At 61.3% G+C, this 21,077-nt stretch overlaps 1 protein-coding gene across 13 annotated transcripts in view; it reads right to left on the bottom strand.

The window, feature by feature from the left end:
* Positions 1–19: 19 nt before the first annotated feature.
* TCEA2 (transcription elongation factor A2) overlaps positions 20–21,077 on the bottom strand; it is a 31,236-nt gene continuing 10,178 nt past the window's right edge. For 2 of the 13 annotated variants that reach the window (XM_023183213.2, XM_023183211.1), the window contains exons 2-10: positions 8,721–9,664; positions 5,741–5,803; positions 5,315–5,420; positions 4,213–4,300; positions 2,871–3,001; positions 2,541–2,597; positions 1,951–2,105; positions 1,730–1,876; positions 20–511 (exon numbers count right to left, since the gene is read on the bottom strand). In XM_023183213.2, coding sequence (XP_023038981.1) covers positions 356–511; positions 1,730–1,876; positions 1,951–2,105; positions 2,541–2,597; positions 2,871–3,001; positions 4,213–4,300; positions 5,315–5,420; positions 5,741–5,803; positions 8,721–8,792 — 975 coding nt within the window. In that variant the 5' untranslated portion in view covers positions 8,793–9,664 and the 3' untranslated portion in view covers positions 20–355. Of the gene's footprint in view, positions 512–1,729; positions 1,877–1,950; positions 2,106–2,540; positions 2,598–2,870; positions 3,002–4,212; positions 4,301–5,314; positions 5,421–5,740; positions 5,804–5,946; positions 9,665–12,413; positions 13,072–13,388; positions 13,482–13,792; positions 14,042–21,077 lie in introns of those variants that run through there. The other 11 variants (XM_023183205.1, XM_023183207.1, XM_023183204.1 and 8 more) reach the window with 11 other exon arrangements.

The raw sequence follows: 21,077 nt of genomic DNA, 5'->3' as shown, positions 1-21,077 counted from the left end.
ACAGCTGAGGAGAACAAGATGGCAAAAAGAAACATTTAATAACGAGGGCGAAAGGGCAGAAAGGTGCAATCCAGGCAGGCAGGCTGAGGGCAGGACATGCCGCCTTCTAGGGTCTCCAGAGAAGCTGTATCAACGGAGGACGTGGGCGGGGGGGCCAGCACTGGCCACGGCCCAAGGCTGCAGCACATCTACACGAGGGCTCAGCAGAACTGCGGAAAAGGGGGTGAGGCCTCCAGCCTTGTGGCCACATGAGACTCCCCAGAGGAGAAGGCCGCACAGGCTCACCCAAGGCTGGAGTCTCCACCCACCATGCCCAAGACTCCCAGGAGGCTGGCTGGGCAGGGCCATCCCCAGTTCACACCACAGATCCCACAGAGGCTGAGACACCCCACCTCCAGAGAATGGAGCTGGAAGGGGCAGCCTGAGCCTGCTCACTCACCTTCCAGCGGTTTCCACACTCATTGCAGACAACAAAGGTGGTCATGGGTTCGTCAGAGCTGCGGGTCTGCACCTGTAAGGAGGGCTGGGTGAGCCCAGGGCTCTGCTGCAGAGAGTGTTCCCTCAACATGGGCAGAGCTGGCCTTACAGCCGCTGAGCTCCCATAGGTGACCCGATCTGAGGCCGCCTTGCGACTCCAACCTTCCAGAGCTGAGCCTCCGGGGGAGGGAGACAGTGTCTATTGGGGCAGAGGCCCTTGTGTGGGCTTAAAGCAGCTCACATTGGCTGGGGACCAGCAGGGCCCAGACTTGGCTGAGGGCAGGAGGGTCCCAATGATGGGGGGAACTAGCAGGGGTCCCTAGTGTCCGTGGCTGCCTTCCGGATGGCCCAAGGGTGAGCCTCAGGCCACAGGCAGAGCCTGTTCTGACCAGAGGCTGGGAGCAGGAGAGAGGCAGGCTCTGCACAGACCCAGGCCCCATGCAGCCTTTGAGGGAAGGAAGGGCTGTCCTTGCAGCCCCTCACGAGTCCTATCTGCCAGGCACAGCGGCCACCTCAACACACTCCCCCCTTTTTTTTTTTGAGACGGAGTCTTGCTCTGTCACCCAGGCTGGAGTGCAGTGGCGCGATCTCGGCTCACTGTGCAACCTCCACCTACCGGGTTCAAGTGCCTCAGCCTCCTGAGTAGCTGGGATTACAGGCATGCGCCATCACCCCCGGCTAATTTTTGTATTTTTAGTAGAGACGGGGTTTCACCATATTGGTCAGGCTGGTTTCGAACTCCTGACCTCATGATCCACCTGCCTCGGCCTCCGAAAGTGCTGGGATTACGGACATGAGCCACCGTGCCCAGCCGCACTCCCCTCTTAACAGGGTCCCTGCCATCTCATGGGATCCACAGCCTCCCCAGCACACTCAGTGTCCACCTCCATGGCAGGGACTGAGAGTCCTGTGGTCACTGCCAGGCAGCAGGCGGCACGGCCCTCCCACCAACATCAACACCTTGAGGGCCCTCCGTTCAGGCTGGGTCGGGCCAGGCCAGGCCCTCCGACTTGAGCACCCGGAACAAGTGGACCCCACCACCCAAGACGCTGCCTCCTGGGGCCCAGGGGTCCTGGGTAGAGGGGAGTGGTCCCTGAAGGTGGCCATCATGCCTTAGCCTAGTCAGGGACAGAGAGGCTGGGAAAACTCACAGCAGAGGCGGGAACAGGTATGGGCTCCTAGGAGGGGCACGTGATGCCCTGAAGACACTGGGCCCAGGGGAGGTGCCCAGAGGTGCCCAGCGGCCGCTCACCTGCGTGTAGGTGCAGTTCTTCTTTCTGCACTTGCCGCAGGTGAACAGGTCTGTCTGCGTGCCGCCAGTACGGGCCATCTGGTGCTCTCGGATGGCCTCCTTGGTCATGGCCTTACGGATCTCCTTCAGCTCATCACTGGCCATCTCCTGGAGCACGGGGCCAGTGGCTTAGCCCACCACTCCGAGGGAGTGGCCCTCCAGCCCCTCCAACAGGGGCTCACCTCTGAGGTCATCACGGCAATCTGCTGGGGTGTTATGGCCCCACACAGCACATTCCGCCGCAGGTCAGGGTTCTTGGCATCCTTCAGGTTGGAAATACGACTCCGTACACGGTTCTTATACTTCATGTCTGTGTTTCCAACGTCCCGGAAGATGCGTGCAAGTGTTTAAGGACCCACCCGAGGACAACGTCGCTGCCCTCCACCTACCACCTGCCCCACTGGGGGCCATGCTGGGGTGCTGGCTGGAAAGGTTCTGCCCAGCCACACGGGTCGGTCTGCCCACCCACACCTGGTGGACAGGTGAAGGGCTGCAGGGCCGAGCCTGCCCCAGGCCCATTCCTGACTGAGACCCAGCTTCAGGCTACAGCCCCAGGGAACCTAGGCCCTACCAGCAGGCAGAATCAGCCTCTCAGCTGGTCTGGGGGCCCTCCTGGAGCAAGACAACCTGACCACCCAGGTAGGTGACCACCCAGGCATGTGACCCCTGGACAGCTAGGCAGTGGCATCCAGCAGCCACCAGAGGCCACCAGGCCAGGCAGCCTCCTGACTCCACCAGAAACCCAGGCCCATAGCCCCTGCCCAAAGGATATATTCCTCGATCTGAGCCGACAGGCGCTGGCAGTCCGCACCGATGGCCACGTGGTCGTCTGCAAGAGGGAGCCCTGACTAGCTGCCCCCACTGGTTTCTCCACCTGCCACCCCTTCTGCCTGCAAAACACCCTGGCAGCTTAGAGGGGACATCCGTGTCCCTGGAAGAGGCCCATGATGCAGGCACAGGCCCCACGCCCCTGCCAGGGCCACAGCAATGGGCTGAGGGAGGAGAGTTGCCCCTCTAGAAGCAGGCCTCCTCGGGCAGGCAGGGGCCCGGGCCGCCCTGCAAATCCCAGCGGGTGTCAGGAGCCAGGGCCGGCCGCACTCACGGGCCGTCTGCAGGGCAGCAGTCAGCATCTCACGGCACTTGTTGCGTACGGCATCACAGGTGACAGGCACCGGAGGAAATGTGGTGATCCTTGGAGTCGACGGTGCCCTGGGCAGCTCCGGCCTCTTGCGGCTGCAGAGAGCCAGGGCCAGCTAGACTCAGACTCAAGGCTGCAGGCACCCCAGCAAGACACTGATCCCAGAAGCAGCAGGTGCCACAGCATAATCCCCCCTCCAAACCCTGCTTGCTCCACTCTGCCAGAGTCCAACAGCGGCCTGTGGCCCTGCCTATCTTGAGCCCAGATGTCCATGGGGTGTGCCCAGCAGCCAGGAGGGCGTGGGCCGTGAGGTCTGCAGTGGGTCAGGATGTTCCCACTCCCCAGGTGGGAACAGGATCCTAGACCCAGCAGTCAGGATCTGGGCAGCATCTCCAGTGGATCAGAATGAACCTGGCAGTTCCTGCCACCTCTGGGGTGCCCATCCGCAGGGCCACAACACAAATACCTGCTGCCTGGTGGGGAGAGGGAGAGACCCACAGCTGCCTGGTGGGGAGACAAGGCAGAGTCACCCAAGGCCAGGTTCTACTGTCACAGATGACCCCGCTAGGCACGTACAGAATGGGACAAGGATGCCCCTCAGGGCTGGACCCCAACATGAGGCTGCCCAATGACCAGGCTGCATCCATCTAGCCCTCCCCACATCCCCTCTGTGGAAGTTGGCAGGAGCAGGCAGCTTCCTGGAGGAAAAGCAACTTGCAAAGGTATCCATGAGTTCCTGGTGGCCCAGTCACCACAACCCAGTATGGTCGAGGGCAAAGCCATCTCTCGGCCATCGCCTGCCACCATAAACACCCGCAGCTCCCAGCTGCAGGCCACAGAGCCCTCATCGCCCCCTGGCAGCAGTGACCACACATGCACATGCAGGGCAGGAGAGGGGAGCTGGGCGCCCGCCTTTGGTTCTGGGCAGAATTTTGCAGGAAGGAGGGGCCCTTGTTGAGTGAGGCTGAGGTTCGGGAAGCCAGAGTGGGCCAGCAAGAACCAGACCCAGCAGGGGGTCTTGGGGGAAGAGGCCGGGGGCTCCCACAGGCCCACTCAGGGTATACAGCAGCTCTTGGCAGAGGAAGAGGCCAGGGTGGCTGGCTGACAGCCAGGTGGACACAGACCCACGTCTCAGGTGGTCAGTGCAGGCGGGACACACCACGAGGCCAGTGTCCGGCATGGGGTTGACCGACTCTGTGTGAGGCCTCAAAGCAATGCCTAGGCACACGGAGATTAGCACCCTTTCCCTGGCAAGGAAGCAGGCTGGGAAGCAGGAGTGTGTGCACCTGCCTTCCAGGTGTACTACCTGGGATCTGGGGCCTGTGAGGCATCCCTCGAGGACGTGGGCAGAGGCGTGCCCCTCCCCCGCTCCCTGGCTTTGGCATCTGAAGCATCTGCAGTTGAGGAAAGATCAGGAATGGGCTGATCAAGGGAAGGCAGAGGAGGGACGGGCGCAGACCACCACCAAGGTGCAGCCTCAGCCCAACCACCAACACTCCCAGCCCCAGCCCCCCAGCTCCCCACCCAGCCAGAGGAGCCAGGGGCCAGGAAGGCGCCCAGCCTCTGTGAACAAGCCCTCACCCTCCCCAGCAACCTGTCCGTCTCTGCAGTCCCAAGGCTACCTCCCTAGAACACTTTCCTATACAAGCACCCACTCACAAAGGCCACCTCTGGGGCCCACCCTCCTGCCTGTCCTGGCTGGAGAGACCAAGCATGTCCCCAACAAAGCTCTTCCTGAAAGCCCAGAGCCAGGCCCAGCGGCTGGAGAAGAGGACGTGCTTGTGCTGTGTACGGCCTGAGGGTCACACAGGGCTAGAGAGAGACTGTTTCACAAGGGTGTGGACAGAGCTAGGAGGGCTGCCAACATCCCGGATAGCAGCATCTTTGCAACCCCAGTCACCCCATTGTCTCCAGGAAGAGGCAGCCTTCAGTCCAGCCCAGCCCAGCCCTGCCCTTCCCTCCCCTGGCAGGGGCTGCCCCTCTGTTCCCTCTGAGTAGCTGAGGCGGCCCCAACTTCTCCCTCTCCCCTTCCCATCTCCTGACACTTCCCAGCCTCCTGGCCGTGACCTTCCCCTCTGTGTGACCTCCCAGCTCACCCCAGTCTCTCAGTGCTGTCAGCTCAAGTCCTGGCCTCAACTCTCCTCTCTCCGTGTTCTACCTGGAACCCTGCCCCCAGCACACACCCTTGCCTCCTAGGCCAGCCCTCCCAGCCAATGCTGACAGGCACCCACTGATCCACTGCCAGCCCCAAGCTGGGTGCTTCATGGTCTGGGGTTGCCACTGCCCCACTCCCAGGTGACCTGGCTCAGGGTGGGCACTGCCAGGACCCTACACTGTGCTGACCAGCCAGAGGCAGCACTTCTCGGGGCCCTGGTCCCAGCACTCAGTGGGCACTGCCCAAGCCGCACCCAGGAGCTTCTTCCAGGACTTGATGAGGGACTTGGCCAGTGCAATGACCTCCTCGTCGGAGCTCTGCTTCCGAAGGGCGTTGACAGACATCCCGACTCGGGTGGACTACAAGGCAAGTGGTCTGAGTCGGGTGGAGGCAGGGGCCCACCCTAGGCGTCAGATCCTCCTGGCAGACCCTTGGTGGCTCCCACAGGACAGGAGTCCAGGACCTGCCAGGGAGGTAGATGCCTCTCCCAATATCCTCAGACTCCCTTCTGTCCCACTGAGCCCGGAGAAAGGCAGAGACCCTCTCCTCAGGAACAGGCATTTGTGCCAACTAAGGCCCGCTGGGGAGGGTGGGGAAGCCCTGCCAGGTGCCCTCAGAACTGCCATCTCCTGGGCTGTCCCCAGGAGCTGTCCCGGACCTGGGGCAGGGAGGGACCTACCTGGAGCAGGTGCAGCGTGATAGGCATGGCCTTCAGCTCCCGCAGCAGATCCATGGCTCCCTCCTGGAAGGAGAAGGAGGACCTTCATAAAGGACTTTAGATCTCAACGGACAGTATCACCTCCTTCTGCCTACTGGAGGGGAACACAAGGCAGTGACAATTTGGAGACTCAACCTGGGGTCAAAAAGAAACCAAAATTCCTCTACCTGGAGACACCCAGGGCTGTTCCTGCAGCACAGCAGGGAGCCCTTACTGCTCAGTCAAGAAGGGGAGGGGATTTGCAGCCTCAAGCATTCCAGGTTGTAACCCACATTCGTGCAATGACCTCACTGACTTCACTGTAACCAGCTCAGGTCACTGACCCAAACCAGAACAGAAATGCCAGCTCCCCTGGCAAATCAGGAGGCTTCAGAGCCATGGCCCCTCCCCAGCAGCCAGGGCCACACCCAGGTGAAAGTGCAGCCCCAGGTTCATTCACTTCCCTGTGCATTCATGCCCTGATGTGCAGGGCAGCCTCTCCCCAAAGCACGCACCCCCCACCGGCTGTGAAGGAGGCCAAACTCTCAGGCACGGCCACAGCCAACACCTACAGACCCACAGCCCCTCATCTATCCTCCAGGCCTCTGAGTTGCCCCCAAGCAGGCGAGCACCCCTCGCCTGGACAGTTGAAACGCACCCCGTTCTCTCTGCCTTGTCTCCCCACCCAAGATCTGCGTTTCCTCCAGGTCCTCACACACTGATGAGGCCAGGCACAAACCGGCCACATTTCCACACCAGGTACAGCTCCTCCGTGCTCCCCAAGGGCCCTGAGCCACCACTGAGGCCCTCTGCACCTGCAGCTCCACTGCCTGGGGCAGCCTCCCAGGACATCTTCCTCCGTCCCTCCCGGGCTTTATTTAAACAACACCTTCTCAGCAAAGCCTCTCCTATTTAAAACTGCAACTACGCCCTGCAACGCCCCCACCTCCCCTGTAACACGTGCATGTGTTTCCACGTGTGCATCATTCCCTCTGCCCTAAGGTGACCTGATCAGATGTCCCACGACCCAGACCCCGCACAACCCCAGCAATCTGGAGGGCATGTCTGCTCACGCCGCAGCCCCTTCTAAACCCTCCCAGGCAGGCCCTGCCCCTTGGGCTGTACAGAGTCCAGCCTTGAGGCGATAGCCAGAGCCAAGGGCACTGGTTCCCTGAAAGCCCTGCACCAGCTTACCTGGCTCTCAGTGGGCTCAGGACCAGAGGTATAAAATCCCCCAAACCTGGCCCCCAAGTCCCCAAGGGGACCTCAGGCAATGGGACCCCCAGGAGCCCCACTGCACAGTGCCCTCCTCCCCTCCTCATTCTCCCCTGGGGCTTCTACTCAAGCTGTTCTTCCACCAGAAACCCCCCATCAGTTCTGCCTAGCCCCACCCAGCCCTCCCCTAGCTCCATGACCCACCTTTGCTTTTCCCACCTACAGTTTTTATCGTTTGTGTTTTGTCTCCTTTAAGAAGGGATACAACTCCATTCTCAGGTCATCTCTGGAAACAGCTATGGATGGTTCACAGACCCCTGCTTTGTGCTGACCAGTTTTCCAGGGGTGTGTGTGAACGCAATGATGAGGTGCTGCACCCCGCAGGAATGAGTGGGAGCCCACCCCTTCCCAGTGCAGACCCCAGTCCAGAACCCCGGTCACAGGAACCCAGACTCAACCCTGCTCAGCCCAAAAAGCATCCCCCAAACCCCTACTGCAGTCACACAGCTCTGGGGTGGCTGCACAAATCACCCAAAGCCTATGACTCAGCCACCTTCGCCGCCCTGGGCTGGCCTGGCAGACACACAGCTGGCCCTGCCCCAGGAGTTCACAGTCTGGATGGGAAAGCGCAGGTCACGTTTATGGAGCCTGCCAGGAGTTCCACATGACCTACGGCCAGACCCCTCCCCGTCCCCCAGGGGGCAGGCAGCATCATCTAAAGATGCTTCTGTGCGAGGGTGCAGAGCTTGCCAAGGTCATGACTCCGGAACTGGACCCCCACTGGCCTGGCCCCTTCAAAGGCCTTACACACAGCCTCCTCCAAAGTATGGCTGTGGCCGCAAGACAACAGAGGCCCAGGCCGCAGTGAACAGAGCTGGCCAGAGGCTCCGGCGCCCAGACACTCCCAGAGGAGGCTTGCCCCATCTCCCGGGTCTTATATAAGCACACCGGCTCTTTTCAGAGGGTGTCCACGTAACTACCCACAACCCAAGTTACTGCGGGCTAAGTCCTGGCTAAAGAAGGGAGAGAATTTATTAGAGAAACCTGGTTCTTGCGGGGTGGGGACAGACAGGGAAGAGAATGGGACCCACAGGCAAGCCAGGTATCTGGCTGGCCGTGAAGGAGGATGACAAGGGCCAGGAAGAGGCAGGGGAGGCACGGCAGCTCCAGAAGAAAAAGGGATCCAACCTCAGACTCCAAACTGTTGCTGGCGACAAATGCTATGGGAGACGGAGCGTGACAAATGCTCTAAGAGACGGAGCGTGGGAGAGGGCTGAGTTGGGGGCGGGGCTCGGCCCGTGAGGATGCCCAGGCCGGGATGGAGGAAGGCAAGGGGCTGGGGCGGCCGCAAAAGAGGCCCGAACACCCCGGGGACTACCAGAGGCGGGACGGGGCCAAGGAAGGAGTCGACGGGCCAGGCTGGGGGTCTGGAGTTAAGGGACAGAGAAGGGTGCGGAGCCTGTGACTGCGGGCGAGGGGGTTCTGAGTCCAGAGCGGGTGGCTCTCGCGGGACAAGGTCCAGGCCCGATCGCGGCCTCTGCCGGGGTTGCGGGGGTGAACGGCAGGGCTGGCTCGGGGCAGGGGTCTCGGCCACGGGTGGGGGTCTCCCCTGCGTCCCGGAAGTCTCTGCCGGGGAGGGGTCTCGTCCTGCCCCTCAGGTCGTCTTCCGGCCCTAACGGGGTCGGCGGGCTCGACGGGGTCTCGGCGGGGCGGGGTTCCCGGGGTCCTGGCGGCCCGCGCCCCTCACCGCGCTCTTCTTGGTCACCATCTTGTCCAGCCTCCGGGCGATCCGCGTAATCTCCTCCTCCTTGCCCATCATCGCCTCAGGAGCTGCGACCCCCGCACCCGTCGCGCCCGCCTCCGCAGCCGGGCTGGGACCCCGGCCCCGGTCGTGGCCACCTCCCGCACCCGCCGCAGCCGACGCAGCCCCGCCGCGGACGGCGGATCCTCGGTTCAAACCCTCGGCCCCGCGGCCGCGCGCGGCACCCTAGGATGCGTAGTCCACGCGCCCGCCCGCCGCGCCCGCGCCCGCCGAGCTCTGGACCACAACTCCCAGGCGCCACGCGGCGCGCACAGCCTCCTGGGAAGTGTAGTCCTGACCCGCCGCCGGCAGAGACTCGTGGTCCCACTATAACCCGCTCGGGAGGCCCGGGCACGCCCCTCCCGGAGCCCAGACAGCCTGGAGCGACCGGGGCCCAGGAGGCCCGGGAATCCGCTCCCTTCTCTCCTCCTGCTTCGGGCCTTGCTGTCCCCCAGCGTCCTTCAGTGGATGGCTCAGGACCCAGAGCCCTCAGCCCTGCTCTTGGGCCCCGCTGAGCCCTGCGCGCTCCCACCTTGGCCTGGAGGGCCGTCCCCAGCCTCCCAGAGCCGAGTTTGGGTCATTCGGATCATTCGGACCTCTGAGTTGAGGTTACCTCTTCAAGAGGCCCGCGTACACTGGGAGGCCTCTTGTGGGGCCCTGCAGGTGTAAGCGCGCGGTAGCTGGACGTGGCATCTGGCAGGGGCCACTGCTGGGGTTCGCGAGGTGCGGGGGGCCTCTGTCTCCCAAGTCAGCTACCAGGGAGCAGATTCTGGGCTCTGCACGTTGACCGCTCTGTATCTCAGTCTCTCCGCTTGTGAAGCTGGACTGACGACAGTGTCCGCCTCACAGGGCTCCCGTCAAGATGATGTAAGCTGATTGACATCACATGCCTGAGAACAGAGCAGGGATGGAGCATGACCGTTAGTATTCATTGCCCTTGTTGTTGGAGGTCCCTAGGTAGGGCCAGACTGCAGGCAGCCAGAGAGATGGCCCAGGCCTAGGGAGGGTTGAGGACGTGGACAGGTGCAGGGCCAGCATCCCCACCAATGCCTGCCAACTCCTCAGCAATGCAGATGCTGAGTGGTTTGCTGGAGAGGGCACAATCCTGGGGGAGGGTGTGGACCAAGAAGCCGCTGTCTTTAGTGTTGTGGATCCTATATTCATTCAAGTTCAGGCCAAGGAACTATGAGGCCAGGTGGCAGGTGGAATGGGCTGAACGTTCCTTGGGCTGTCTATGGCACTAATCAGATATAACTGAGCTTCCCAGCAGCCAAAATGAAAACGAAAATATGGTCAGTTAAGAGACTTATCTTGGCCGGGCACAGTGGCTCACGCCTGTAATCCCAGCGCTTTGGGAGGCCGAGACCGGTGGATCACCTGAGGTCAGGAGTTCAAGACCAGCCTGGCCTACATGGTGAAACCCCTTCTCTACCAAGATTACAAAAATTAGCCAGGTGTGGTGCCGGGCGCCTGTAATCTCAGCTACTTAGGCGGCAGATACAGGAGAATTGCTGGAACCCGGAAGGTGGAGGTTACAGTGAGCCAAGATAGCACCATTGTACTCCAGCCCGGGCCAACAACAGCAAGACTGTCTCAAAAGAAAAAGAGAGAGAGACACTCATCTTGGCCAGGTGCAGTGGCTCACCCCGGTAATCCCAGCACTTCGGGAGGCTGAAGTGGGCAGATTATCTGAGGTCAGGAGTTCCAGAAGAGCGTGGCCAACATGGCGAAACCCTGTCTCTGCTAAAAATACAAAAATTAGCCGCGTGTGGTAGCACATGCCTGTAATCCCAGCTACTTGTAAGGCTGAGGCAGGAGAATCGCTTGAACCCAGGAGGTGGAGGTTGCAGTGAGCCCAGATTGTGCCACTGCACTCTAGCCTGGGTGACAGAGTGAGACTCTGTCTCAAAAAAAAAGACTCAGGCCGGGCGCGGTGGCTCATGCCTGTAATCCTAGCACTTTGGGAGGTGGACTGCCTGAGCTCAGGAGTTTGAGACCAGCCTGGGCAACATGGTGAAACCCCGTCTCTACTAAAATACAAAAAAAAAAAAATTAGCCGGGCATGGCGGCATGCGCCTGTAATCCCAACTACTCAGGAGGCTGAGGCAGGAGAATTGCTTGAATCCGGGAGGCAAAGGTTGCAGTGAGCCGAGATCATGCCACTGCACTCCAGCCTGGCGACAGAGTCAGACTCCATCGCAAAAAAACAAACAAAAAAAAAAAACCTCAACCATAAAGAAAGAGCATAGAATTCCTTGTGAGGAGCAAAGTCTTTCAAAGATAGAGGCCCCGTGATATTATGTGATTATATTATTATTAATAGATGAGCACAGTTTCCATACTGACTGATTCTGCCCTCACTGAGCTGGGGCCATAGCTTCCAGCCTAGACCATCCAAGCAAGTCCTCGTGGCAAGAATTCCATAGTTTGGGCATATAGGAAGACTTGAGGGTCCAGCCTCACCAGAGGCACAAGAGAGGAGGCTGGAGCCACCCACCCTTCAGCCACCCTCTCAATGGCTGGCAACCAGACCAAGGAGCTGGCCAGGGTCCTGTAGAAGCCACACTGGAACTGCCCTTGTGCAGGAACCAGCAGGAACCCCAGAAAGCGTGGCTTCGGAGGTCCGGGTGGCCAGGGTTTCAAAGCTGGTTCCCACCATCCAGGAAGACACTGGACACATCCATGGAGCCTGCCTGGCCAGACACACAGGCTTCTCCAACAGCCGAGGGTGGGTTGATTTGAAGACCACCGAAAGGAAGCCAGCCCTCAAGCTGGGGGTGGGGGAGACCTCCAAGTATCAGGACTGCATATCCTGAGATGCTGGCAAGGGCTGGAGCACAGAGAGGCGCCTCCTGGGCAGGAGGTGCAGCCCAGACAGCACGGAGGAGAACTGACCCCAGACAGCTGCAAGTTCCTAAGAGTGGAGGCAGAAAGGAGAGAGGGCCAAGCCCAGTCCTGGTTGAAGTGTTGGTGGGGTGCAAGGTGTCTCAACAATCCAGGGAGTCAGAGACCAAACCCCTGACAGAAAATAAACTGGTGGGAAGAAACCATCATCTCCTTTTTTTTTTTTGAGACAGAGTTTCGCTCTTGTTGCCCAGGCTGGAGTGCAGTGGCACGATCTCATCTCACTGCAACTTCCGCATCCCAGGTTCAAGCAATTCTCTTGTCTCAACCTCCCGAGTAGCTGGGATTACATGCATGCGCCACCACCCCCGGCTAATATGTTTGTATTTTTAGTAGAGACGAGGTTACGTAATATTGGTGAGGCTAGTCTCAAACTCCTGACCTCAGGTGAGCCACCCGCCTCGGCCTCCTAAAGTGCTGGGATTATAGGCGTGAGCCACCACGTCCGGCCCACCGTCTCCTTTATACCGACCTCTAGCAGAAAGGTGTCGTTCGTTCAGTTATGAACAAGGCCATGAACCAGATCTGGTCATCTGGGCCCGTGGCTGAGCTGCACGGACGGGAACTGTGTTGTACCCACACGCTGGCTGCTGCTGGAACTGCAGAGGCTGCCCAGTGGGTCACATCTTGTTCTTGGTAAAGAAGCACTTGGGTTTTGATATCACACTTTAAGAAAATATTTTCCTAACCGTGTGTTGGTAGAACTGGCTTCCTTTATGATCCCATGAATTCTACCTTGTGCACCGTGGAGGAGGGGCCTCAACGAGGATGCTGGGAACTGGGTGGGACTCCCTTGCTGAGCCGGAGTGGAGGTCCCTCTCCGGGCCCTTTTTCCTCCTCCATGAGATGCCCGCTGGTCTTCTACCTCCTGGGGCCCTGGGCATGGCCACACAAGACAGAGCTCGTGAGGAGCCTGACATGTCTCAGGGGGTCCTAGTGGAGGCCCGGCCCACAGAGGCTGCAGATAGAGGGAGGTCGAGACGCTGGGGTGTCTTAAGAACAATGGCTGGCGGGTCGGGAATTCCCCAGGAAGGGATGTCAGCTGTGGACCCAGCCTACGGGGCTACGTCAGGGCACGTGGGGAGCCTGGTCAGACAGGTGTGGATAGGGTCACTGGTTCATGGTTCATGGTTCATGGCAGGGGCAGGTGATGGAGAGAAAGGGGTGGACAGGACAGGCAGGGAAGGGGGTTAGCAAAAGAAGTCGGGGGCCTCTGACCTGCAGGCCGCAGCCACTACCCTAGGACAGCAGCCCCGAACCCTGACATGCTCCAGTCCTGCGTGGAAGCAGCCGCTGCAGGGGAGAGATGTAGGCCCATCCCGGTGATCAGAGAGCCCGCAATCTGGTGGGGAGGTCCTGCCCCCTGGGCGGAGGCAGGTGACTGGCCCCGAGCCTGTGAGGAACAGTGGCCTCTAGGTGGCGGGAGTGAGCCACGGACGGGTGAGCCTCACTTCAGCACCACCCCACCCCCAAGCCCCAGGGAGGTTCAGTTGGTTCCCAGCAAGAGCCACAGCTGGCCCCCAGGACTGTGAAGTGGCCGAGGCGAGAAGGTGGCCAGTCCCAGAGAGCAGCCTCACTTGTGAGGGCTGTGGCGGCGACCAACTCTGAAACTCCCCAGTGCCCCTGGTCCCAGATCCCTCAGGAGCTCTGGACTTCGGGGACCTTGTTCAGAGCATTCCCGCCCCCCAGCAGACCCCTCCTGGACCTTACCGACCTCAGGACGTCCTCCTCCAAGGAGCTTCCCCCAGCAAGCTGCCCAGGGGTGCCGACGGTCCTGTGCCCTCAGGAATTTGCACCCAGAGGCTGAGAACATCAGAACCATCGATTTTCCTGTCGGGCGTCCCTGCAGGGTGCTGCTCCAGCCCCTACTCCCATCCCCGGCAGCTGAAAAACTTTCCTTCCCCGTGTGCAGGCACACGTGCACACGCACACAAGCAGGCGGGAGCCTCACTCACACAGGGAGCCACTTGCCCAGAGGGCAAGGCCTGGGTCCCACTCTGCCGCATTAGGGTTTCGGTCAAACCCTGAGAACAGAGTCGGAAATGCACATAGCCTGAAAGAAGGGTGGCTCATAGCGGAGGCAGTGCTGATGAAGGAGAGGGACGCTCACTCACCCGCTCCGGGCGCGGAGCCTGTCTCATCCTGGGAGCCACAGCCACATGACGTGCAGGTGGAGGAGAGAGGCCTCCTGATTAGGAGCTGCCACGGGGTGAGGAGTGCCTCACTCCCCTTCCCAGACCCAGCGGCTGCACGACACCAGGCTAGGTCTCTGTGGTCACCTGTGGCCAGCCTCACCTGGGACTGAGCCCCAGGAAACAGGAGGGTTCCGTCTCCTCCTCCAGGGTGTCCTCCACACTCGATGTCTTTATGGACAGAGACATATGGATAGGCCTTTAGGAATTCTCTGTAGGCAACAGGGCCCTGTCCTGAGGGCTCTAAGGAGGAGATGTGTCCCACCTTGGAGGTCTGAGGGGGCAGCTCTGGCCCCAACAGGCGTCTGGGGAGAAACCCCCTGGTCCACCCCACAGGGCCGGCCGCACCTTTAGCCCAAAGGCCTGCCCCTCCCCCATCCTGAGTCCAGGAAACTTCGGAAGCTCAGGCCATTTATTTTTCTATTTGCGTCCCCCGCCCCCTGCCCGCCCAAAGCCGGCCATGACCCCGGTGGTGGCCGCTATCCATGCTTCCCCTCTGGCTGAGGCAGAGCCACGGTGGGAAGCCTCCTGCTGCCAAACTCACACGGAGCCCCACTTGCTTCCTGCAACCACAGAGCGGGGGCCAGGGAATCCTGCAGCCCCAGGAGCCCCCACCCCATGGGCAGCCCTCCCACAGCCCAATCACCTAGGCGACATCTCTGCGCCCCGTTCCATCAGACCCTCCAGCCCACCTTGGGGGCTCTGCCGAGCTGTGTCCCCAGTGGACCCCACCCAGGCCTCCCTTGGATGCCCACCGGCAGGTCAGCGACGGCGCTTAGGTTCAGCAAGTGTTCCCCTCTCCCAGGCACCAGCAGATGAGGGCAGGGGATGGGGACTGGGCCCACTGCTCCTGGCTTTGCCATAGCAGCAGCCAGCTCTCTGGACCTCAGTCGCCCAGTCTGCAGAATGGGAAGAGCCACCTGCCCAGGACAGCGTCTCTCGGAAAGTCCCCAGCCCAGCCCATGCCTTGGCCCAGTCCCAGCTCCCTCCCACAGAAGCAACGCTGGGGGAGGCAGGAGGCATCCCCAGAGGCCAGTGGCGGCCCTGGCGGCCCGCTCCAGGCTTGCTCTAACAATGCACTTCCCCCACACAATTCCCAGAAATGCTGCCCTGCCAGCCCGCCAGCCTGGCGGCCACTCCACCCTCCCCCTCCCCAGAGGCCCCAGGCAGCCGTGGGGTCGGGCTATGGGTGAAGCCTGGAGACCCGACTCACGGGGCAGCAAAACCAGGGTTCCCTGAGGCGGCACCTCCCAGGGGCCCACGCCTCCCAGAGAGAGACCAGGCAGACTCCCGGGGCAGCCGGAGCAGGGGCTGAGAGCCAATGTTGGCCAGGCCCCCCTGTAGAAGCAGAGCCCCCTGCCTTCTCCGCTGGCGGTGAGCCCGTCCCTCCTGCCCTGCACAGCCGCATCTTCACGTAGCAGCTGAGCTGAGGCAGATCATGCTCTACTCAGAACCTCCCAAGGTCCCATCTCACTAAGAAAATGCAAGACTCTCCCAGACCCCACTCAGCCCTTGTTCCCTCTGAGCCTCATCCCCTCCTCTCTGCACCCCCTGCTCCACTCATGCCAGCAGACTTCCCTGCCCCAGGGCCTTGGCACATGCTCCTCCCTCTGTGAAAAGACCCCTCCCTTGAACCCCCAAGGGCAAAATCCATGCGTGACCCTGAGACAGCCCCCTCCCTACACCTGGCACCCCAAGTTCTGGCTTGTTTGTGGATTTGTTTTTGGTTAGGTTTGTTTTATTTCAGTTTTGTTTTTTGAAACAGTCTTTCTCTGTCGCCCAGGCTGGAGTGCAGTGGTGCGATCTCGGCTCGCTGCAACCTCCACCTCCCAGGCTCAAGCAATTCCTGTGCCTTAGCCTCCCTACTAGCTGGGATTGCAAGCATGTGCCACCACGCCCAGCTAATTTTTGTTTTTTGCTTTTGTTTTTGTTTGGAAACAGAGTCTCACCCTGTCACCCAGGCTGGAGTGCAGTGGTGCAATCTCGGCTCACTGCAACCTCCGCCTCCCGGGTTCAAGCGATTCTCATGCCTCAGCCTCCGGGGTAGCTGGGACTACAGGAGCCCACCACGCCCAGCTAATTTTTTTTTTTTTTTCAAGTAGAGACGGCGGTTTCACCATATTGACCAGGCTGGTCTCGAACTCCTGACCTCAGGTGATCCACTCGCCTTAGCCTCCCAAAGTGCTGGGATTCCAGGCGTGAGCCACTGGCCTGTTTGTGGATTTGTTGACTGTCTGTCTCTTCACCAAAATGGAAGCTTCCCACAGGCGGGGACCTGTCTGTTTTGTTCTCTGCCAAATTCCTAACCCCTAATACAGGGTCTGCTACACAGCAGCTGCCCAAGAACAAATGGACGGATAGATGTTGCCAGTCCCTGAGCAAGAAGGGGTGGATGAGCCCCCAGAACACAGGCCTGCTCCTCTAGCCCATGTGGCAGCCCCAGCTGGCTGTCACCAATGCCAGGACAAGCAACAGAAAGAAACACACAGCTGCAGGCGTCCAGTCCTGCAGTGCCCCTCCGTGGCTGGGAGACAGATGACCCCTGAGGGTGTTCTCCCTCTCCCCATTACCCAACCTGGCAGGGAAGGAGGAGGCTGGGCCAGCCCAGGACAGGGCAGTCAGAGTGGACACTGCCCTCCAGGGACCCTGGGGACCGGAGTGTGCTAACACATGCCCCACAGTGCAGGGTACACCGAGAGCCCCATTTGGGCCTCTACAGAGCCACAAAGGGACCGGGGCTCACATAAGCACAGGACCAGGTCACCCACAGACCCAAGCCCAAGCCACCAAGGTCTGAATAAAGGCAGCCGTACAAGCATGGAGGTGGAGACAAGGGTGGGGCCAGTAGAACTTGGGCAGGAGCTCCCAGCCAGTGGGGGCCAGGGCCGCAGGACAGAATGTCTGGCGCCTGCTCAGCCTAAGCTGGCCCCAGGCTCCCTCCTCCTGCAAGGCCAGCCTTCCTTCCTGAGCTGCAGTTTCCTGGCCCCTCCCTGCTGTTGCCTCAGAAACCCAGAGCAGCCCAGCCCACCAGCCTGCTTCCCATGGAACCCCCCCATCAACAAACAGCACTGGGAAGGCTGCACAACAGGCAGCAACACCCAGGGACACAAGTGGCCCTGCAGCTGCCCCTAGGGCAGGATACCCCGAGGGCCACATGATGGTCCCTGCAGAGCTCAAGCAGCTGCTCTGACACCCCGACTCTTGTCCAGTGCCCCTAAACGTGGGCACAGCCCTTGATAACACCCTAGGTACATGCCCACCACAGCACAACACCCCAGAATTTGAGAACAGCTTCCACATCACCAGGGCCCTGGGAACACCTAGGAAGCCCCGCTCATCGCAGGTGACCTAACCCTGACTGTCCACAGGACATCTGCTGCCTGCAGCCCAGCCCCACCCTGTGCATTTAGCACTCCCATCCCCACCACCCCCCTGTGGCCCTCGACCCAGAGAAGGCCCCACCCCTCTCAGTCCTGCTGGCCCTTAGCACCCAGAGTAGAAGAGACCCTGACACCACACTGGCACATCACCCCTCAGACTACAAAAGCGCCTCACTCGCACCACACCCCCTCAGACCCTTCCCCACTCGCATCGCACACCCCAGTCTGCAGGCCCCGGCACAGCCCCCCACACCCACACCCTCAGACCCTTCCCCAGTCTGCACTGACACCCAGCTCTGCATGCAACTCTCGGGTCCACTGGACTGTGGCAAATCGTCAGGTGAACCCTAACCCCACACCTAACAGTTGAGAGGCGCTGCCCAGGTGAGCACGTGCACCTCTCATGCCTGCTCATGCCCAGGAAAGCACAGGCACCTCCTGCCGCCCCACCTGCCCTCTCCCAGAGTTGAGGCTGGCAGCTATCAGAAGCCCAGTGACACTGTGCATACCAGGACTGAGAGCTGGAAGGCACGGAGCCAGGAGAAGCCTCTGTCCCTGGGCAAGGGCCACCTGAACCGGACCTGTCATTGGCCAAGAGGGACATGCACACAACGGTGTCCACCTGGTTCTGAGGCATCGGGCGGCCTCCGCAGAGACCCTCACCCCAGCCTCACACCCTCCCTGCCCTGGCCTCTGCCATGTCTCACTAGGCCTGGAGCCGCAACTCCAGGACAAGGCCCACTAAATACAGAGCTCCCGAGGAGCCAGACCTGTCTCAGTGAGTTCCGAAGGAAGCCCACCAAGGCCGCAGACAGGACACCAAGATGCTGCCGTCTCTCGAGGACAGTGGCTGGAAGGCTGGGGGCTCCCTGCGGAAGAGGTGTTCAGCTGTGGGCAGAAGGTAGGATCTGAACTGGAGACAGCCAAAGTTCGGGAGGCCAGAGAGCCCCCTCCACCTGAAACTGCATCCAACAGGAACCCCCACCTCCACCCTTGAGGAGCAGGAGGGTCCAGGCCCCTCGGACTCGGTAATTGGTCCCAGCCTTGCTGCTCTTGCAGCCGCAGGGGCTGGGCTGGCGGGAGCCTGGGAGGTCTGTGCCCAGGCAGTGCCTGGGAGGTCCCGCCATCCCGGCCCGGAGCCATGCCAAGCCAAGCCCCCACCCACAGCCACCGAGGGGGACTACCCAGCATCCTTTGCAGGCCTCACTTGGAGGCCGGGGTTCCTGTCTAGGCTGAGGGAGAGGGGCAGGTGGTAGGCAGGACAGTGTCCACTCAGTGCCCAGGCCAGTCCCACCCTTGTAGAGAAAGTTTGCCCCCAAACTCTGCCTTTCTGACTGGGGTTTGGGGGCTACAGATAGGCTCCCTCCCAAGGGTGAGCCATAGCCCACCTGGTCCAGGATAGACTGAGGTGGGGTTCCAGAGGCAGAGGAATGCCCCTAGACTCATGAACTGCCTGCCCTCCTTTGGAGAAGGCTGGGGCCCAAGCTCAGTGGCCAGAGAAGCCTTGGGGACCCTCCAAACTTCACAGAGCAGGACCCATGGTCCTGGACCTATTATGGGTCCTCATCTCTTCCTAGGGGAGTCCAGCTTGCCTGGCTCCCAATGCCCTGGGCAGCCTCCAGCACTAGAGTCCCCCTCACCCCACACCCAGGCAGACAGACAGACACAGGCCACACACAGACGCACAGACACACATCGGATGCCCCTCCCTCAGCACAGCTGGCCACACCCACACCATCCCCTGTACCGCCCTGGAGAGTCCCCCCAGCCCTGTGACTCCAGATCACGCCACCCTGACTGTGGTCTCTACCCCCATTTCGTCCCATCTGGACACTGGGCCGGGGCTGCCGGCCTCCTCCCTGCCATGCGGAGGGAAAGGAGCACCCAGGAGGCTCCCCACCCAGCCCTGGCTCACAGGACATGACAGCCGGACACCTGAGTCGCACAGCCCAGCCAAGAGGGTGGGTCATTGGCTGGCGCCAGGCAAGGCGGCTGCTGGTGGGTGTTGTAGGGGACGAGGAGGCGATGAGGTCATGCCGGACACTGCCTGCCACTATGTTTAGAGCAGCTCCAGTGACTCTGGGCTCTCAGGGGTGGCAGAGGACCAAGCAGAGCCCCCAGGGAACTGCAAATCCCTCCCAACATGTGAGGGCTGCTGCAGAGGACCCTGAGGACCTCTTTCCCAGGCCCCAGTGACCAGCCACTGCCCAGGCTGAGGCAGGCCCTGGTGACCCCAGACTCCATCCCTAAGGTTGTGAGCAGAGGGAGCTTCTGCCAAGTGGCAGCCCTTTGGGGGTCTTCACACAGCTCCCCACCCCCCCTGCACCTTCCTGCCAGCTGCCCAGGAGGCCCACCCACACTGAGACTTGGCCAAGGGTCCAGCCACCCACACTGAGATTGAAGGGGAACTAGCACCACCCGGCAGAGGCCTGTAAGCCCATCCATCCCTGTGGCCACAACTCTGCCTGCCTCCCCAGAAAAGCCAGAGGCCACACCTCCTGGTGCCCCAAGGGCCCCCCATTAGCCAGCACTGGTTCAGTGTCTGTGAATGAGGTGCTAGACCCATGGGGCAAAGTGGAGTGAGGGGAGACCTGGAGGCCAGACTGGGAGACCCAGCCCCGCATGCTGGGACGATGGGCGTCAAGACAGACTGTGATGTGGGGCTTTGGGGAGGGCTGGACACCGACGGCGACAGCCCTCGGTGGGAGTGACCCTGTGGGGGTGCTGGCCTCAGGGCAGGAGCGCCCCTGGGGACAGTTCAGGAACAGCCTCTGAGGGGCACTGCAAGGCCCACATGGGGTCCCCCCATTCATATCACAGGCTGGATGTGGCCTAGCGAGGCTGGCAGGGACAGAGACCCAAGAGCTTCTGGCCACACAGGCTCAAGGTCACCAAGATCTGTGGCCTCTACTCATGGGGCTCCCAGCACGGTGGTGGGTGGAGGGCAGGCTATGAGGAGATGTGCTGTGAGGTGGGGGGATTCTGACCCTGCCTGGAGGGCTGCTGGGGACACCCGACACTCCTCCAGTAGAACCATGTGTGGCAGTGGGAGGGGAGGACGTCCAGAGGGAGACCTCAGCGCTGGAGGCGAGATCCCCTCCTGATGGGGTGGGAGGGGACAGTGAAAATTCAGGAAGCTGGACGTTCCTCTGGAACCCGGCCCTCCCCAGGTCAGAGGGGCCAGGGAGGGGCCAGCGGGAAGGACCCAGGTCGGCCCTGCCTCTTGCTGCAGCGGTGGCCTGGGCTGGGCAGGGGAGCCAGACAGCCCCTGCGGGTCCCAGCCCTCTCCCCAGGGGCCCTGAGGTGGGCAGGGAGGAGGCCACAGCCTCCGCATCCCTGCTCCCCCTTCTCTTTGTGGGCTCTGTCCAGGGCCTCTGCTCTCTCCCCCCCGTGTCAGCTTTGCCTTGTGCCAGAGTTGGTTTGCGAGTGAGGACAGAAACACGAAGACCCCCTTGTCCCATAAAGGCATTCAAAGTCTCTGGTGCTGACAGGAACGTTGTGCATGGGCGCCCTTGGGTAGTCAGAGCGCCTCCCCAAAGACGGGGGCTTTTCTGAGGGCGCTGCACTCCAGGAAGGACTTACCGGCTGTTGGGAAGGCAGCCTCCCAAGAACTCGGTGTGCAAAAGGGCCCTCCCCTCCCCATGGAGCTTCCTAGGGGGGTGCGGGGAACGGCAACGAGCGGGACACTGCCGCCCTCCCGTTACTGCCCGGGGGTCCGACTCCGTGGGTGGGTGGCAGCTCGCCTCTGAAAGCCTGGCAGCACCGGCCCACATCGGCAGCCCTTTCCTTCCCACCCGGGGGTCTCTCCTTCTGAGAGGTGGCGGGGG

This window comes from Piliocolobus tephrosceles, chromosome 20, assembly GCF_002776525.5.
Source record: "Piliocolobus tephrosceles isolate RC106 chromosome 20, ASM277652v3, whole genome shotgun sequence".
Taxonomy (NCBI): domain Eukaryota; kingdom Metazoa; phylum Chordata; class Mammalia; order Primates; family Cercopithecidae; genus Piliocolobus; species Piliocolobus tephrosceles.
The sequence above is the reverse complement of the archived record's forward strand: the minus strand, read 5'-3'. Positions and strand labels throughout refer to the sequence as shown.